Source organism: Canis lupus, chromosome 3 (assembly GCF_048164855.1).
Source record: "Canis lupus baileyi chromosome 3, mCanLup2.hap1, whole genome shotgun sequence".
In the NCBI taxonomy this organism is placed as follows: domain Eukaryota; kingdom Metazoa; phylum Chordata; class Mammalia; order Carnivora; family Canidae; genus Canis; species Canis lupus.
The window spans coordinates 84310124-84327658 of NC_132840.1; the positions used below are offsets into that span (position 1 = coordinate 84310124).

Here is a 17535-nt window from a genome sequence, read left to right on the forward strand (position 1 = left end):
ACTCACAGCTAACTTTATGTCTACTATCCTCCCACCCATGCTCCCCCTACTAGATTATTTTGAAACAGACCTCAGACATATATTTTCATCTGTAAATGGCTTAGCAGATATCTTAAAAGGAAAAGAACTTACATATTTTATGTATTACCATATCTAAAAAAAAAAAATCAATCATTCCCTATTATCATCAAATACCTAGTAGGTGTTAGAATGTCCCCAACTGTCTCATACTGCTGTTTTTAATAGTTCGTTGAAATCAAGACCCAAACAGGGTCCACATATCGCATCTGACTGATAATGTCTCCTTGAATCTGTAAATTCCTTTTCCCCTTCTTTTCCTTCACAACTTACATGTGGAAGAAACTAGGTCATTTGTCCTCGAGATCTTCCCACAGTCAGATTTTGCTGATTGCATCCTTGTGTGTCTTTTAGTTGTTCCATTTTGTTTACTGTGCTTCCTACAAGCTGGAAGTGGAATCTGGAGACTCGATCAAATTCAGGTTCAGTTTTTTGGGACTTCATATGTGGTAAAATGCAATGGGAGAGACAACACCAGGAGGCCCACAGTGGTATGAACAGTGTCCAGAGGGTTAGGTTGTTCTATCCATCATAAAGTGCCTCATCAGCTTTTTCCTGGCCATTGCAGATTATTGTTGATGATCATTGCCTAGATCCCCATTTCATTAGGAAATGAAAAATGGCAATATTCCACGCCAATCATCCTCTCTTCATTTATTAGTTGGAATGCTTCTATAAAGAAATTTCCTTCATCAAATAATTGTTTACCTGAGTACATCCAGAGAGAAAGGCTGGATTCCTTGCCATCATTCACCATTTTTTTTGAATAATGTGGTGGGTCTCCCAGCATCCTCAAAGATTGACCAATGAGTTATTTTTTTAATATTAATATAAACTTACAGATTTTAAATATATTTAAAGTATTTTAACCTATTGTAGATATCCTACTGCTTTTATAGGAAAATATAATGCCACATTTTGGCCCTTTCAAGCTGGATCGTGAATTCTTTCCATAGGGCCCCAGAAGTTTTCTCTAATGTCCTTGTATTCTGATAAGACATGACATTTCAGGCACATCTTATGTGTTTCCTGCCCCAGAGCTAGAATCTGCCATTTCCCTATGGAGCCCGGATTCCTTTTACTGGAAAATTGTATTAGAGACCACATTGGCTCATTGCTACTGGATTGATGACTCTGGCTAATAAACCTTTCCAGTGGCCCAAATTAGAAAATATATGTTTTAAGAGAAAACACATTACAAGTTCATGCTAATACTCTAATTCAGATTTAGGAATCTAGGTTTTTAACTTGTTTGATTTTTACACTTGTAAAAATCTTCTGATTTTTTTGGGAGGGATTGGAAAGAAAGAAAACTGTCAATATTCACAGACAACATGACTATTTATTAAGTGAAATCTTCTTTCACTTTCACAAAAAAATCTTGGTTCCTAAATAATTTTAAATATGAAGACCTCTAGTCTCTATCATTTCACTTTGGGGAATTTATTTATGCTAAGGAAATAAGCTGATATGACATCTACGGCAACATTCTATACAGTAGCAAAAAAAAAAGGAAATAACATACATATAAGACAATAAACAGAAAATATAAACAATAGTAAGCTCTTAGAATATATTCAATGATGATGTAGCTTTTCGGGATGCTATTAAAAGAAAAAAACTCAAGATGAAAGCTACCTTTGTTTTCTGTTCTTTTTTTTAATGATAATTTTTTAATAATAATTGACATATTAGTTTCAGATATGCAACATAGTGATTTGATATTTGGAAGCTATTTTAAAAGAAAAAAATCAAAAAGAAGAAAGGAGAAAAAATCCAATACTCTGGCTAAAAACACAATGGACTACTGAATAAATATGCAAAATCTGGGACACCTGGGTGGCTCTGTGGTTGAGCATCAGCCTTAGGCTCAGGCTCAGGTTGCAATCCCGGGGTCCTAGGATGGAGTCCCATTATCAGGCTCCCCGCAGAGAGTCTGCTTCTACCTCTGCCTATGTCTCTGCCTCTCTGTGTCTCTGATGAATAAATAAATAAAATATTTTTAAAATATATGCAAAATCCCAAACAAAATATTAACACATCAAATCCAAATTTAGACTCACAGGAGAACAATAAAATAGAGTTTATTCCAGAGGGCAAGGCTGGCTTAATCTGTAAATTCAATTAATATAATTCATTATATTAACAGTAAAGTGAAGAAAAAGCTCAATAGATTCAGAAAAAGCATTTGATAAAAATCAATATGCATGAATAATAATATCAATTAATAAACACTCATTAAAAACTAAAAATAAAAAGAACTTCCTTCAGCTGATCAAGGGTATTCTTTTTATAAAAATCCTACACTAGGGACACCTGGGTGGCTCAGCGGTTGAGCATCTGCCTTTGGTCCAGGGCGTGATCCTGGGGTCCTGGGATCTAGTCCCACGTCGGGGATCCTGCATGGAGCTTGCTTCTCACTCTGCCTGTGTCTCTGCCTCTCTCTCTCTCTCTCTCTCTGTCTTTCATGAACAAATATTTTTTTAAAAAAAATCAAAAAAAAAATTTTTTTTAATAAATAAAATAAAATAAAATAAAATAAAATAAAATAAAATAAATCCTACACTACACATCATTCTTAATAGTGAAAATGTTTCCTATGAGAGCAGGAAAGAAAAAAAGAAACCTACTAGCACCACTCTGTCCAACAATGTAGATCCCAGCCAATAGGCAAAAAAGGGAACAAAAAAAGAAATAAAATTAAAAGATATAGCATTTGGGAGGGATTGGAAAGAAAGAAAACTGTCAGTATTCACAGATAACATGACTATTTATCAAGAAAATCCAAAATAAAAGTTAGGAAATGAAAAATTTTTAAATTATACCATTTATAATAGCATCAAAACACACTAAATATCTAGGAATAAGTCTATTGAAAGATGTACAACACCTCTACCTGAAGACAATTTTTTAACTTTTATTTTAAACTTAGGAATATATCATGTCACAGACTGGAGGACTAAAAATTATAAAGGTGTCAATTCTTCAGAATCTGATTCATAGATCCAATGAAATTTGAGTCGCAATCTGGCAGGACTTTTGTGAAAACTTCCAGGTTGATTCTAACACATATATGGAAAAGCAAAGCAAAAGACCAAGAAACTCTCGAAGAACAAAGTGGAGAAAGGATCACACTCTTGTGATCCTTTGTTGGACATTCATAAAACTGAACACTAGATAGCAGTAAAACTAGAAGGAAACAAAACCCCAAAACAGCTACACCCAAAAACATGAATGGATCTCCCCGAGCAGCACGGTGAACAAGAGAAGCCACAAAGAAAAGAAATGATACCAAGTATTTCCATTTACATACAGTTCAAAGCCATGGAAAGTAAAAAAACATGGAAAGTTAATTTATGGTGTTAGCAAACAGGAGAGTAGTTACGTTTGAGGAGAAAGAAAGGAGAAGTGATTAGGGGAAAGCATGAGGTTGGCTTTTAGGAGCTGGGAATATTATATTGTTTAATCTGAGCGATGGTTACACTACATGCTTACAATCTTTTGCACTTTTCTATATGTATAAGTTAATTAAAGAGTGAAAAACCCACACAGTAAGAAATATGGTGAACATAAAGGAAACTACACAAATAATATAGGAAAAAAATAGATATAAAAATGAGTATAGAGGGGCGCCTCAGTAGCTCAGTCAGTTAGGTGTCTGACTCTTGATTTCAACTCATGTCATGACCTCATGGTCCCTGGGATCAAGCCCCATGTTGGGCTCCACGCTCAGAGTGGAGTCTGTTTGAGATGTTCTCGCTCCCTCTTCCTCTGTACCTCCCCCTGCTCTCTCTCTCTAAAATAAATGAATCTTAAAAAAGAAAGAAAGAAAGAAAGAAAGAAAGAAAGAAAGAAAGAAAGAAAGAAAGAAAGAAAGAAAGAAAGGAAGAAAGAAAGAAATGATTAGGGATGCCTGGGTGGCTCAGCAGTTGAGCATCTGCCTTTGACTCAGAGTGTGATCCCAGGGTCCAGGATCAAGTCCCACATCAGGCTCTCCACAGGGAACCTGCTTCTCCCTCTGCCTGTGTCTCTGCCTGTGTCTCTGTCTCTTTCTCTGTCTCTCACTAATAAATAAATAGATCTTTATTTTTTTTTTAAGATTTTGTTTATTTATTCATGAGAGACACAGAGAGAAGCAGAGACACAGGCAGAGGGAGAAGCAGGCTCCATGCACTGGGAGCCCGATGTGGGATTTGATCCCGGGTCTCCAGGATCGCGCCCTGGGCCAAAGGCAGGCGCCAAACCCCTGCGCCACCCAGGGATCCCATAAATAGATCTTTAAAGAAAAAAGAAATGATTATAGAGAACAGGTTAGGTATGAAAGGCAAAAAAAGAGTCAATATATTCACAGCTGATGTTCCAGAAAAGTGAACACACCAAACAAAACCAGAAAGATTTTCAAAGGTCTGACAGACGAAAACTTTCCTGAAATAAAGTCTTAACCTATACATCTAAAGGACACACACTGTCCTAGGAAATTCTAATTCACATGCTGGTGAAGTCATTAGACTTCCAAGAAAAACTTCAAGGATAAAAAAAAAAAAAAACAAAAAAAACTTCAAGGATAAAGAAAGTACCAAAATGGCATTAAGGTAGAAAAGGAATGAGGAAAATAAATTAGACTCATGATTTCTACAAATTAAATGCCAGCAGAGAATGGAACAAAGCTCTAAATAACCGTGGTTACTGAACAAGACATAAATTTATTAGTCACAATAAAAATGCACCTAACAACACGGAAAAGCAGAGAGGACGGTGGGAGGAAGTGTCAGTGTGCAGATGTCCTTGTCATCACAGCCGGAGCTAAGGACAACACAGGACTGACACTCAAGTGCAATTTAGAGAATATGATGACTCCAACCTCCTTCACTTTCACCTCAATTTCTTTTTCTTCTGCTCAAGTAAATTTCAGTTTAAAGCATTTAGATTAATAACAGCATTTAGAGCACATGCCATTTCCCAACCCCCCACCGCACACCTCATGTTTGTTTGTCTTTGCATGTCTAGAATAATAGTTACCAACTATAAAGCTCATGAGGATGTTTCTGGGCAGAATTTGTTGGGGGTATTTTTTATGTACTACTTTTTTTTATATTGCTTCAATTCTTTTATGAAAAAAAATTATTACTCCAAAAATGAGTGAATAAACTAATCGTCTATGCAAGACAAAGGTATTTCCTTTTATTTTTTCTTGCCAAATTGTCAAAACGAATTAAACCTACCCATTGCTTGCTTGATGGAATCAATAAATATTCACAGAAATGGACAGGATTTGTTTTTTCAAGCATATACCTAATTATTACAAAATGATTAAAGTAAAATAACACTGCTATAGACTGTCTCTCCCCAAATTGTATATGTTGAAAGCTAATGACCACAGCTGAAACTAATATAACACCATATATTAACTACACAGGGAATTAAATAAATAATAAAATTAAAATAAAGAAAACAGATCCTCAGTGTGATGGTATTAGGAGGTGGGGCCTCTGAGTGGTGATTAGGTATTGAAGGTGGAGCCCTCATGAATGGGATTATCATCCTTATAAAAACCCAGACTCCTGGCTGGCTCAGGACTCTTGATCGTGGGGTCATGAGTTTAAGCCCCAGGTTGGCATGGAGCCTACTTAAAAATAGGAAACAAATTAAAATTAAAAGGGGGGGGTGCTCCACAGACCTCACCCACCACTTTGGTCATGCGAGCCTGAGCAAGAAGACTGCTGATTATGAACCAGAAAGTAAGCCCTCACCAGAATCTGCCAGCCCATGACTTCCCAGCCTCCAGAACTATGAGAAGTAGATTTCTGTTGTTCATAAGCCAGTGTATTGAATTCCATCACAGCAGCCTACATACATTAAGACAGATTCTCATTCAAGTTCAGAGACGCTGCAAGATTGCAGATTACTATCAATCAGGATTAAATTCAACCAAAACTTCTAATGACAATGACTCCTCAGAATTCTCTCTCCATTTCATAAATAATATTAATAAAACTATTGTTCGCTTTTCACATTTTTAAATGGAAGTATCTGAATCGTCTACTAAAAAAATTTAAATGCACGAAGTTCTTACTAAAGGGAATTTACTTAATAATCACCCATGACAGTGGTACAGCTAAATGACAGCCATATTCCCTTTAGAGTAAGACCAAGGGTATCTAGCTTCAACGCCTTCTTTTTTTTTAACTTTTTTTTTTAAGATTTTATTGATTAAAAAAAAAAGGATTTTATTTATTTATTTGAGAGAAAGAAAGCAAAGTGAAAGAGCATGAGCATGGGCAGAGGGGGCAGAGGTAGTGGGAGAAGCAGGTTCCTCACCCAGCAGGGAGCCCGATGATGTGGGGCTCCATCCCACAACCCTGAGACCATGACCTGAGCTGAAGAGAGACTCTTTTTTTTTTTTAATATTTTATTTATTTATTCATGAGAGACACAGAGAGAGAGAGAGGCAGAGACACAGGCAGAGGGAGAAGCAGGCGCCATGCAAGAAGCCCGACGTGGGACTCGATCCTGGGTCTCCAGAATCACGCCCTGGGCTGAAGGCTGCACTAAACTGCCAAGCCACCGGGGCTGCCCTGAAGAGAGACTCTTAACTGACTGAGCCACCCAAGCGCCCTGCTTCTACACCTTCATCATTTTCCTAATCTGTAGGAAAATAAGGAAGAAACACCTCAAGTCAAATAGGATATATTAGAAATATAGATAAAAGAAATGTTTTAAAAGAAAACCAAGAAGAGGGAGCGCCTGGGTGGCTCAGTCAGTTAAGCCTCCAACTCTTGATTTCGGCTCAGGTCAGGATCTCAGGGTCATGGGATCAAGAGCACCAGGCTCTGAGTTCAGCGCAAAGCCCACTGGAGATTTTCTCTCTCTTCCTCTTCCTCTTCACCTACCCCTGTTCGCACCCTCTCTAAATGAATAAAATCTCTTAAATAATTTTAAAAAATAAAAGAAAACCAAGAAAAATATCAGTTTTTCAGAAGCTAGAATAAGGAAGACCACTATCAAATTTATATGTAATTTAAGCATAAGTTTTTTTCTCAATATTTAAAAATAGACAAAGTACCGAAATCTTCCCAAATTTCCAAAAAGAGACACTTACAAACTCAGAATTATTCGTTAGCATTTGAACCAATATCCCATTAATATACTTGTTTTTTTTTTAATTTCCCTGACAAACCATTTTTTGTATTACCAGACTATTTCAATATGTACTGATTACAATGTGTTGGTGTGATGTTTTGCTTTGTTTTCATTAAAGGAAATAGAGACCATTCTTAATACATAAGAAGCAGACAGCCAGAGAATGCAGAGTCCAGAGGGCTGGGTTGGTGAGGGGGTTGGGGTGTATTCCAGGGAAAGGAAAACAATAAAAAAGCAAAAAAGCAACTCATTACCTGCTGAGCTGTAGCATCCTGTTGGACATAAGCTACCTGCCCTGGGTCTGTAAACAGAGTCTAGACAAAAAAACAAAAACAAAAACAAAAACAAAAAAAAAAAAACAACAACAGAAACAACCTATCAATACATCTTTAGACGGCTTGCCTATACATGAAAAATTATCCTACTGCTAAGCACCAATTCTTGACAGACTTAATTCCCACATAGCTAGTAATAATCCTTCATTAATAAAGAAGATATAGTATTCTTACTTTTAATCAAAGCCTTTCATTTAGATGGTTCCAAAGAGATTGATAAGTTAACCATCTCAACTGGCTAACATACTTGACAATTTTACTCTTAAGCAAAATCTCTCTTGAGGTTGAAATGTTACAGCTAATTAAAATGTATGTCACAAAAGCGTACGAGACATGGCATGAACAGGGTGCATATGTTCACACATAACACTGTATCACAGTAGACTCGCAATTAGGTGAAAATGGATGGAGACATCAGACAGACAGAAGACTAGTACATGCACAAGGATATCTTTCAAATATGAATGCATGCTTATTATCAAAAAAGAAGTAGAAGGGAAATAAACTGAATTTAATGTTCCATAGATTCATTCCTGGATAGTCAGTAAAATCATAATTGTTAAAAGTTCTCATTATAAACACATAATAATTTGGGCCATGATACAGCAAAACTAATTAGAGAAGGAAAATCTTCAAAACTATTTTAGCCAGGGCACCACAGAATATCACTAAGCCAGAAAAATATTCTTTCTTCTAATTTGCCCAGGGCTTTAGCAAAGCCAGGGGAATAAGAACTATGTTTAAGTTTTGATTCCAGAGGTACACGTAAGAGAATTTCAGCCAGTTGTATGATTTCTTTGACTTGCTATTTAAAAATTATCACAAGTGGGACACCTGGGTGGCTCAGGGGTTGAGCATCTGCCTTTGGCTCAGGGCATGATCCTGGGGTCCTGGGATCAAGTCACATATCGGGCTCCCTGCAGGGAGCCTGCTTCTCCCTCTACCTGTGTTTCTGCCTCTCTCTCTGTGTCTCTCATGAATAAATAAATAAAGTATTTAAAATAATAATAATAAATAAAAAATTATCACAAGTGTCAGAAGAGCATGTAACTCTTGCTCTTGGGGCTGTGAGTCTGAGCCCCACACATTGGGTATAGAGATGACTCAAATAAAATAAATAAACCTTAAAAATTATCATAAGTCAGACATTTAGTAACAGTCATAAACTAAAGCTGCCTATAGGACATTCTTTACATAAACCATCTGACCTTATGTTATTTTTTTTTACCTTATTTTAATATAGTTAGGGAATTCAAATGAAGCAGAGACATACTAAGAGTAGCATCGGACAACTTGGTGATTTCATCTTTATAGAGATTTGAAAGTTATTAGTAAAGTAGGCCCCACTTCTTGGGAGTGATTTGAGCCTCTTAATTAAATAAATATTGCATGAGGGCAAATTTTTATTACCAAGATTCTACTATAAAAGTATGGAATTTATTTTTTTTAATATTTTTAAAAGTGCTCTGTACATTCTAAAGGGCTAACATACAAACTAATATTTATATATATGTGTCATGCATTTGGCAACTAACACTCCAAGTCAGGGAGAGAAAAATAAAGTTGTTCTAATTGCACTGTTCTCACCTTTGCTTCTATTAGAGTCCTACAAATCAGTAAATGATCAATTAGTAGCAGTTCATAAGTGAGTAGTAGGACTTTCTGCTTATACATTTAGCTGAAATAATTTGTATGTTTTCACTGACCCACCTGTGATGAATCTATACAGAACTACATGCCATTTTTGAGATGGTTCTTGATACATAAGAAAAGTAACAAGTTGATAATCTAGTCAAGGATCACTGGGACAAGAAATCCTAGGAGGCTAGTGCTCTGACACCTTTTTGCATTTAATTTAAATAAATAAAGCATGTCTGCCTCTGCCAGGTTGGTGATAAGCTCCTGAAGAGCACACATCTTTTCTGCATCATAGCTCACATCACCAGCACCTAGTGCAGTAGCTGGCAGAGAGTAAACGTAAGTCCTTGGGGAGTTGACCAATTAACAAACAAACTGTAAGCAACAATCCTTCACGTGCCTGTGCGGCTTCCACAGGATGGATGTACACCAGTGTATGCTCAGGACCATCCACTGACGTGTAGGAGGCACCATCTGCTGTGTACACCACCTGCTGGGGCGGACGAACCTGGTCATCGGTGTAGACAATCTGAGCCACAGTTCCAGCGTCGGGAACAAAGTGTACCTGGGGCAAAAAGCAGCAAGTGTGTAGCAAGTGTCCTTGTAGCACAAAACCAATCTCACAAAGACATGGGGTTGACTAAGCACAGTACATGATTGAGTTTCTAAAATATCCCCCAAAGAAAGGAGAATGAGAACTGACATGTTTTCGTCTATGCTGTTAGTGACTTGGGAGACAGGATCCAAGGACCTTGTCACTGATTTACTACTTAGTAAGTATTAGGCAACCAATACCAATTCCGCTTTGCCTCAAATGTCTAAGGCAGGCATCTCTTTGGGGGGGTCATGAGGAGCACTTAGCTAATCCTGGAAACGTGACTGAAGATTCCTGGTTGACAGTATTACCAAAATACGAAACACAAATTATCCTGTAATGTAAAACAAATGTCAACTCAAAAGCCGATTGCTCTCAACATGTCATAAATATTCCGCTTTATAACTCACGGTGCCTTCCAGCAGACACATTAAAACAAGGTCACTTTCTTTCCTACGTGTTTTTTTCACACTCAGAGGCTGGACTGGAGGCCTGTCAGTGACCATATGCTGAGCCAATGAATGTTGCAAAACTCTTCCTTGCCAGCAAGCTAAAGATGCAGAAAATCCTAACCAAGTACTTTTAAGGGGTTTCAGAAAACTATTTCAGTTGTCACCAGGGTAAATAATTTTCTACTTACCAAGAACTAAACCTGAAACTGAATTCTATAAAATGCTTTCTGAGTAGTCAGCTTTGGAGGTTTGAATTCTTGAGGCCAGAGCTTGGCATGCAGCCTGACGCCTGATATTGAAGGTATGGAAGCAGATGGCCAAAGCACACATTTGGGAGAGAAATAATTTATGTGCTGATACTGAAGTTAGGTTGGAATCTTTACTCTTATACCATCTTGGCTTCAGACCTAACTTTTTTTTTTATTTCAGTGTTCTCCAGCAGAGAGTAGTAGATTCCAAAGATGACATGAGTGAATTTAATCCCCAGGAAGAAACCTGGGAACCAAATGCAATCAGACCATCACAGAAGTAAAACAAACTTCCACTTCTATACAAGTGATTAGTCCAACTGCTACACAAATTTGATTTGTCCATGAAGATACAGTTTGTTTATTGCAAGAATAAGACTTAAAACAATTGGCACAGCTTTCAGTGCGACAAGACAATTTTGGGACTTTAGATTTGTTCATTAACATCAAAATCTGGTCTCTATCACTCAGTATTTTGCTAAATCAGAGCTCCTGGCTAGGAAAAAGAAATAACTGGGAAGAAGGAGAGCAATGAGCTCTGCTGTTTACTCTCCGGTTACCTACAAAATGGTGACTCTGTTTTTGAATGGACTACATTTTCACTTATAAACAAAATACAGGGCAGCCTGGGTGGCTCAGCGGTTTAGCACTGCCTTCAGCCCAGGGCCTGATTCTGGAGACCCGGGATCGAGTCCCATGTCAGGCTCCCTGCATGGAGCCTGCTTCTTCCTCCGCCTGTGTCTCTGCCTCTCTGTCTCTGTTTCTTATGAGTAAATAAATAAAAAAATCTTTAAAAAATAAAAAATAAACAAAATACACCAAAATACATAGCTATGTGAGAGTCGTCTTCAAAATGCTTTCTATGAGAATCAGAATAGCATTTCTCAGTTATTCTGCTGGAAGCATCACTAGAACATTTTTTTCAAGTATTCAGATTCAGACTTTAAATCATACTAGAAAATTTATTTAATTCATTGTAATATCTGCTGTATTTCTTAAGTAAAATGTGTATACTTAAGTGTTTGAGTGTTAACTTCCTGACTTCGATAGTGATACTAACATTATGTAAGTTAATGAAAACCTAAATTAAAATTGCATGTTTATTACAATGCTGAAAAGTTAAGTTTTATACTTTGGCCACACATGGCTCCATAGGACTGCTGATTATTCCCAAAATTCAATTCCACACCAAAAAAGCAGACATTTGCCTTTGTTAAGATGAGTCCAAAGAACATGCAGCTGGTTATGATCGCAGCCCAAAAGGCAGTGATCATCCATTACAGCAGCATTTGGAGAAGTGACGGCCTCCAGAGCGACTGACTCAGTGGGACAACTTTCAATTAGACCTTTACATTCTGAATTTGAGAGGAAAAGAAAAGGCCACTCTATAGACATATTCTGTGCTTCATGACGCACGAAGAATCAGAACCCTACACTAGGTAACACGAAAAAAACACCCGGGAGTTGGAGGTTTTCAGCATCAAGAACATAAAATAAAACGGGGCAGGGAAACAAATCAAGACACTAAGGTGCAGAAACGGCAGAGGAGCCCGTGGGTGGCGGCTGAGCCCCTCCTGAAGCGCAGTGGCCTGGACTGATGGAGCACTCCAAGGGCTCAGACACTCCCAGCTCCTTCTGCGCAAGTCCTGCGAGTCCGCTCCCTCGTTACTGCAGAGAAGCAGCGATTTCTTTAACTGTCAGCAAACTGTACCCAACCGGAAAACTCCTACCCACACCATGCTGGGAGGGCCACTCTTCACCTGTGCCGCGCTCTCTTCATGGTCTGCAGACGGAGGCCACACGTGTGAGCTTTCGTCCTTGGGGTCCATCCTCCCCCTGCTGCACAGCTCCACGTCCAGGGCACCTAGAGCAGCACGGCGTGGAGGACGGTCATCTGTCTCCCACGCGCGTGTTCATGAAGCACAGAAAGACCCCTCTGCACCGTGCCTGAAACGAGAGAGAAAGGGAACCAAGTCTTTAGGTGGATGAATACATTTTAATAAATTTCCACCACAAGGAGGAAAAAAAAAAAAAAGAAGAAGAAAAGCTTTGTAAAAGATAACACAGCTGGACAAAAAAAGGTGAAATGGAGAAATTGTTTGTAACGATAACACAATGTATTGCACGCTCGCTTATGTTCTAGACACTCAACAGGTGGGTGTCACCCTCACTAAAAACACTGAAGGTCTGGGGCGCCTGGCCGGCTCAGTCTGTAGAGCACATGACTCTTGATCTCAGGGTCATGAGTTCGAGCCCTATGTTGGGGATAGAGTTTACTTAAAAAGTAAAGAAATGAATGAATAAATACTGAAGGTCAACAAGATGGAATAAAATAGGAAAAAAGATGCTGCAGGTAGATCTCTGAGTTTTGCTGATGAGGAGAAGGAGGGTCCTGGAGGGTGAATGCAGGTGAGTGATGGGTTGGCACCCACGCCTGACTGGCACAGCCCCAGCCCAGCTATCCCCTGCACACATGCTCAGACACAGACTTCCCATACCACCTACTCAAAATGAACAGCAGAATAAAACAAGGGGGAAATGACAGGCAGAGGAGACTGAGTTTTCTGGGCCACAATCTGGTGAATACAAATGTAGACTCTGTTTCCCATTTGGCCAATGCAGGATTGATAATGAGCAAATCACAAGCCTTACTTAAACATCCACATGCACGAAATCTATACCTTGAAACATTATTCTTTTCCAAAATGGGTGTTTTAAGGAAATCAATCTTCCGTTTTGATGATAAAACACTGACATGTTAAGAGTCATGTGAGAGGGGCACATGGGTGCTCAATCAGTTAAGTCTCCCTTCGGCTCAGGTCATGATCCCAGGGTCCCCGGATTGAGCCCCACATTGGGCTCCCTGCTCCACGGGGGGCCTGTTTCTCCCTCACCCTCTGCCTGCTGCTCCCCCTACTTGTGCTTTCTCTGTGTATGTGTGTCAAATGAATGAATAAAATATTTTTTTTTAAATTGCTTCAGGTTAAACCAAAATAACTCAAAAAAAAAAAAAAAGGAGCCGCGTGATATTTGCTGCTTAATAGGGCAGCTGCACCTGACATACCTCCTCTTGCCATCCCGTTATAGCGGCGTGCATAAACAGGAAAGGTGAGACAGCTCACAACACCATTACACCAGAGGTGAGGAAGACCACTGGCCCAGATCCAGTCAGAATTCTCCCCATTATTAATGGAAACAAGCAAAGAAGCATGTTCTTAGACTGCACATGCTCCAATTTCTGAACCAGAATAAGACTCAAAGAAGAAAGAAAGAAAACACTGGAGGGGCTCCTGGGTGGTGCAGTCGGTTAAGTGACCAACTCTTGGTTTCAGCTCAGGTCGTGATCTCAGGGTTGTGGCATCAAGCCCCACGCTGGGCTCAGTGCTCAGTGTGGAGTCTGCTCAGAATTCTCTCTCCCCTCTCCTCTTTCCCTCTGCCCCTTCCCCTCTCTAAAATAAATAAATAAAATATTTAAAAAAAAAAAAAAAAAACAAAAAGGAAAAGAAAAGACTGGAATATCCCATGTCCGGGCCTTACTCTGGAATACAGGAACTGCCACATCGCAACTGCCTGGGAGCCTCTTCTGAGCCACTGAGGAGCCTGTTCCTGCTTTTCTTCAGGATTGTCATTCCTTACCCCCACCCAAAACCAACCCCCCCTCCAACCCACACACACATATTCACCCTGCATACACCCTACCTTTCTCCTCTCCATCAGAGGCTGCTGGAAACAATGCCCACATCTATCAATGGGTGATGCATAGACAAAGAGGTATGCAGGAGCTTTCTGGATAAATGGAAATGTAGACCTTGTATCCAGAATGAGGTTGTGGTTACACAGGGAATACATGTATCAAAAGTCATCAACTTAAAATATGTGTAAATTAGGGGTGCCTGGGTGCCTCAGTCTGTTGAGCAGCCCACTTTCGATTTCAGCTCAGGTCGCAATCTCAGGGTCCTGGGATCTCAGCTTAGGTCATGATCTCAGGGTCCTAGGATGGAGCCCAGGTCAGGATTCTGTGCTCAATGGGGAGTCTGCTTGAGATTCTCTCGCCCTCACTCTTTGTCCCTCCCCCAACTTGTGCATGCACACACATGCACTCTCTCTAAAATAAATAAATATTTTAAAAATTAACTAATTAATTATGTGTAAATTATACCCTAACGAAGTTGATTTTTTTTAAAAAGCATACCTTCCTTATATAAGAGTACTATTAAGCATTTTTTAAAAGATATTCAGGGTGAGCTGTATAATATGTGAATTATACATCAACAGAGCTGTTATTTTTTGGGAGGAATAAATATATTAAGAAATCTAGGAATAAATGTCACCAAAAATATAAAGCTCTACATAAAGAAAACCACAAAATTATACAAGAGGATATAAAAGGGACGGCCTGGATGGTTGAGTGTCTGCCTTTGGCTCAGGGTGTGATCCTGGGGTCCTGGGATCGAGTCCTGCATCAGGCTCCCCACAGGGAGCCTGCTTCTCCCTCTGCCTGTGTCTCTGCCTCTCTCTCTGTTTCTCATCAATAAATAAATAATAAAAAAAAAGAGGATGTAAAATGCCCAACATTACAAAATCACAGAATTTTCCATATAGGAAGCAGTTTTTTAACTTTTGAAATAGTTTGACAGAGTAACTGCAAAGTGGTAGAAAGAATACTTGTATTTCTTCAAATTTACCAAATGTTAACATTCTACCTTTGTCTTTCTCTCTCCCTCTTTTGCTATTTGAGAGTAAGTTGCAGACACATGCTATTTTCTTACTAAATTCTTAAAACCTATTTCCTAAAAACAGGACTTTTTCTCACGGTACTACTACCAAAACCAGGAAGTTAGAATGAAACAGTGTCATTACCTAATTTGCGGACCATTTTTCATATTTTGGCATTTGTTTAATTAATGTACTTCATAGAGAAAGAAACAACTGTTTTTTCTGGCCCTAGATCTAATCTGGCATTTTACACAGTGCATCCAGTTGTCGTGTCCTCCCATCCTCTCCAATCTGGAACAGTCTCCTAGTCTTTCTTAGTCATCCATGACCTTGAGATTTTTTAAATACACAGGCCATTTATCTTTCAGACTATTCCTCAATTTGAATTTGTCTGATGTTCCTTCATGGTTAGATTTGGGATATGTATTTTTAGCAGGAATACCACAAAAGGGATGTTGTATCCTTCCTACACAGGAATTTGAGATTGTTTTTTCAACTTGATTCAATGATTGCATAAAATACTCAAGTGCACGCTATGCCAGGTGCTGGGGATGGGGCAAGGACCAAGGCAGGCTCATCCCACACACTCGGGAAACATGTACAGCCCTGAGTCCCCTTCTGTATTTGTTTTCATTTCTAGGAAGGCACTTATGATTTCAATTTCAAATTTGGAAGGCACAAAAGGTATGCAGTGGACAATCTCCCTAACTGGAATCCCTTAACCAACCTTCAGAAGCAACCTATATTATTTCCAGTCTATGGAAATAGACTAGTCCACAGGTATGTTATGAATATATAACCAAAAATACAGGGACATGTGGCTGGCTCAGTTGGTAGAGCATGCGACTCTTAATCCTTGGGTCGTGAGTCCATGCTGGGCGTAGAACTTGCACACATGCTTGCACACATATATACAAACATAAATACAGCTTCTCCCACCACAGAGGGCAGCATACTATTGATTCTACACAAAGTAACATCTCTTCTAAGTCATTTTGTTTATCCTACAAAACACCATACCTTCTACATAACTCCATATTTATATAATCATTTCCTCATACTTTATCACAACTGCATCATTTCATGGTATAATATATCCTGATTTATTTAATCAACCTCCTGTTGACAAACACTGAGGCTACTTCTAATCTTTCACTATTGCAAGCAACACTGTGATGAATAACTTGGGTGTTGCTTTACATTTGTTAGCATCTTGAATTCTTTTGAAGTCTCTGAGGGAAGATGTTGAATCTTTAGCAGCTGTCTGGCTGGCAAGCCATTACTATTCTCAAATTCCAGCAGTGGCACCCACCTCCCTGCGCCTGGTGCATGAGGGCCCAGGGGACACATGGGGAAAAGTGCTCTGAGCTGCAGAGAGGCAGCAGTCAGTACGAGAGCACAGTGCTTAGAGCTTGGGCTCTGGACCTGGATTTGGGTAGCAATTATGAAATATAACTGACCTTGCACAAAACACAGATGTTCTCTAAGTTCCTGTTCCTTCTCTATAAATGGGGATCATAAGGTTATTGAGAGAATGACATGAAATAATGCATGTGAGGTGCTTAGTTCATTGCCTGCTATATAACAAACACATATTAGCTTTTTAAAAAGTGTATTCAATCACACTGCATTTTTCTGTCAAATTATCTGGCTCTCCATCTCAACTGTAAGTTCCTACAGGCCAAGGAATGTGTGTGTTCCTGAGAGTAACTCTAGATCTGGCATATGGCATACTCGATAATTTGTATGCAATGTTTAAAAAGCTATCACAGCATGCCATGGGAAAAGAGGACCCCTAATCCCAACTGGGTGCTCAGGGATGACCTCAGAGGAGGGCATTTGAAGGAAGGACAGGAGCAAGTAAGCAGAAACAGGAAGGAACAGGATGTTTACCCCAGACTGAAATACCCTGTTCCTAATCTTTCCCAAATAAGGAAGTAGACATCACATAACATAAAATACCAATAAACTATATAAGATAAGGACAAAGAGAAGAAGAATGGAAATAACTACTCAGTAGATGTGGAGCAAAAACAACAGAACAGTTCATCTACACATAGGAAAGGTTGCATGTAACATTGAGCAATAAGGATGTGAGATACTGCCCATGGTCCCAGTTCTTAATAATTTTAGAATATCATTAGCAAATAAAGAAACCCAAGATGGTGAAGATTCTTTAATTCGGAAAGTGTCTGGAATCCAAAGCAGTGCCACAGAATATCCTCTTTGTAGTTCTTGTTCTTTAAGATATTGTGATAAAACCTATTGAGTTTCTCAACCTATCAAACTACTTCAAACACCCGTGTGACATTCTGTAATTATTTATTATTTAA

The 17535-nt window shown here is 38.9% G+C and overlaps 1 protein-coding gene across 6 annotated transcripts in view; it reads right to left on the bottom strand.

The window, feature by feature from the left end:
* PRDM10 (PR/SET domain 10) overlaps positions 1–17535 on the bottom strand; it is a 96244-nt gene that overhangs the window by 49809 nt on the left and 28900 nt on the right. For 3 of the 6 annotated variants that reach the window (XM_072822710.1, XM_072822714.1, XM_072822709.1), the window contains exons 2-4: positions 12247–12433; positions 9592–9756; positions 7473–7532 (exon numbers count right to left, since the gene is read on the bottom strand). In XM_072822710.1, coding sequence (XP_072678811.1) covers positions 7473–7532; positions 9592–9756; positions 12247–12315 — 294 coding nt within the window. In that variant the 5' untranslated portion in view covers positions 12316–12433. The remainder of the gene's footprint in view (positions 1–7472; positions 7533–9591; positions 9757–12246; positions 12434–17535) is intronic. The other 3 variants (XM_072822713.1, XM_072822712.1, XM_072822711.1) reach the window with 2 other exon arrangements.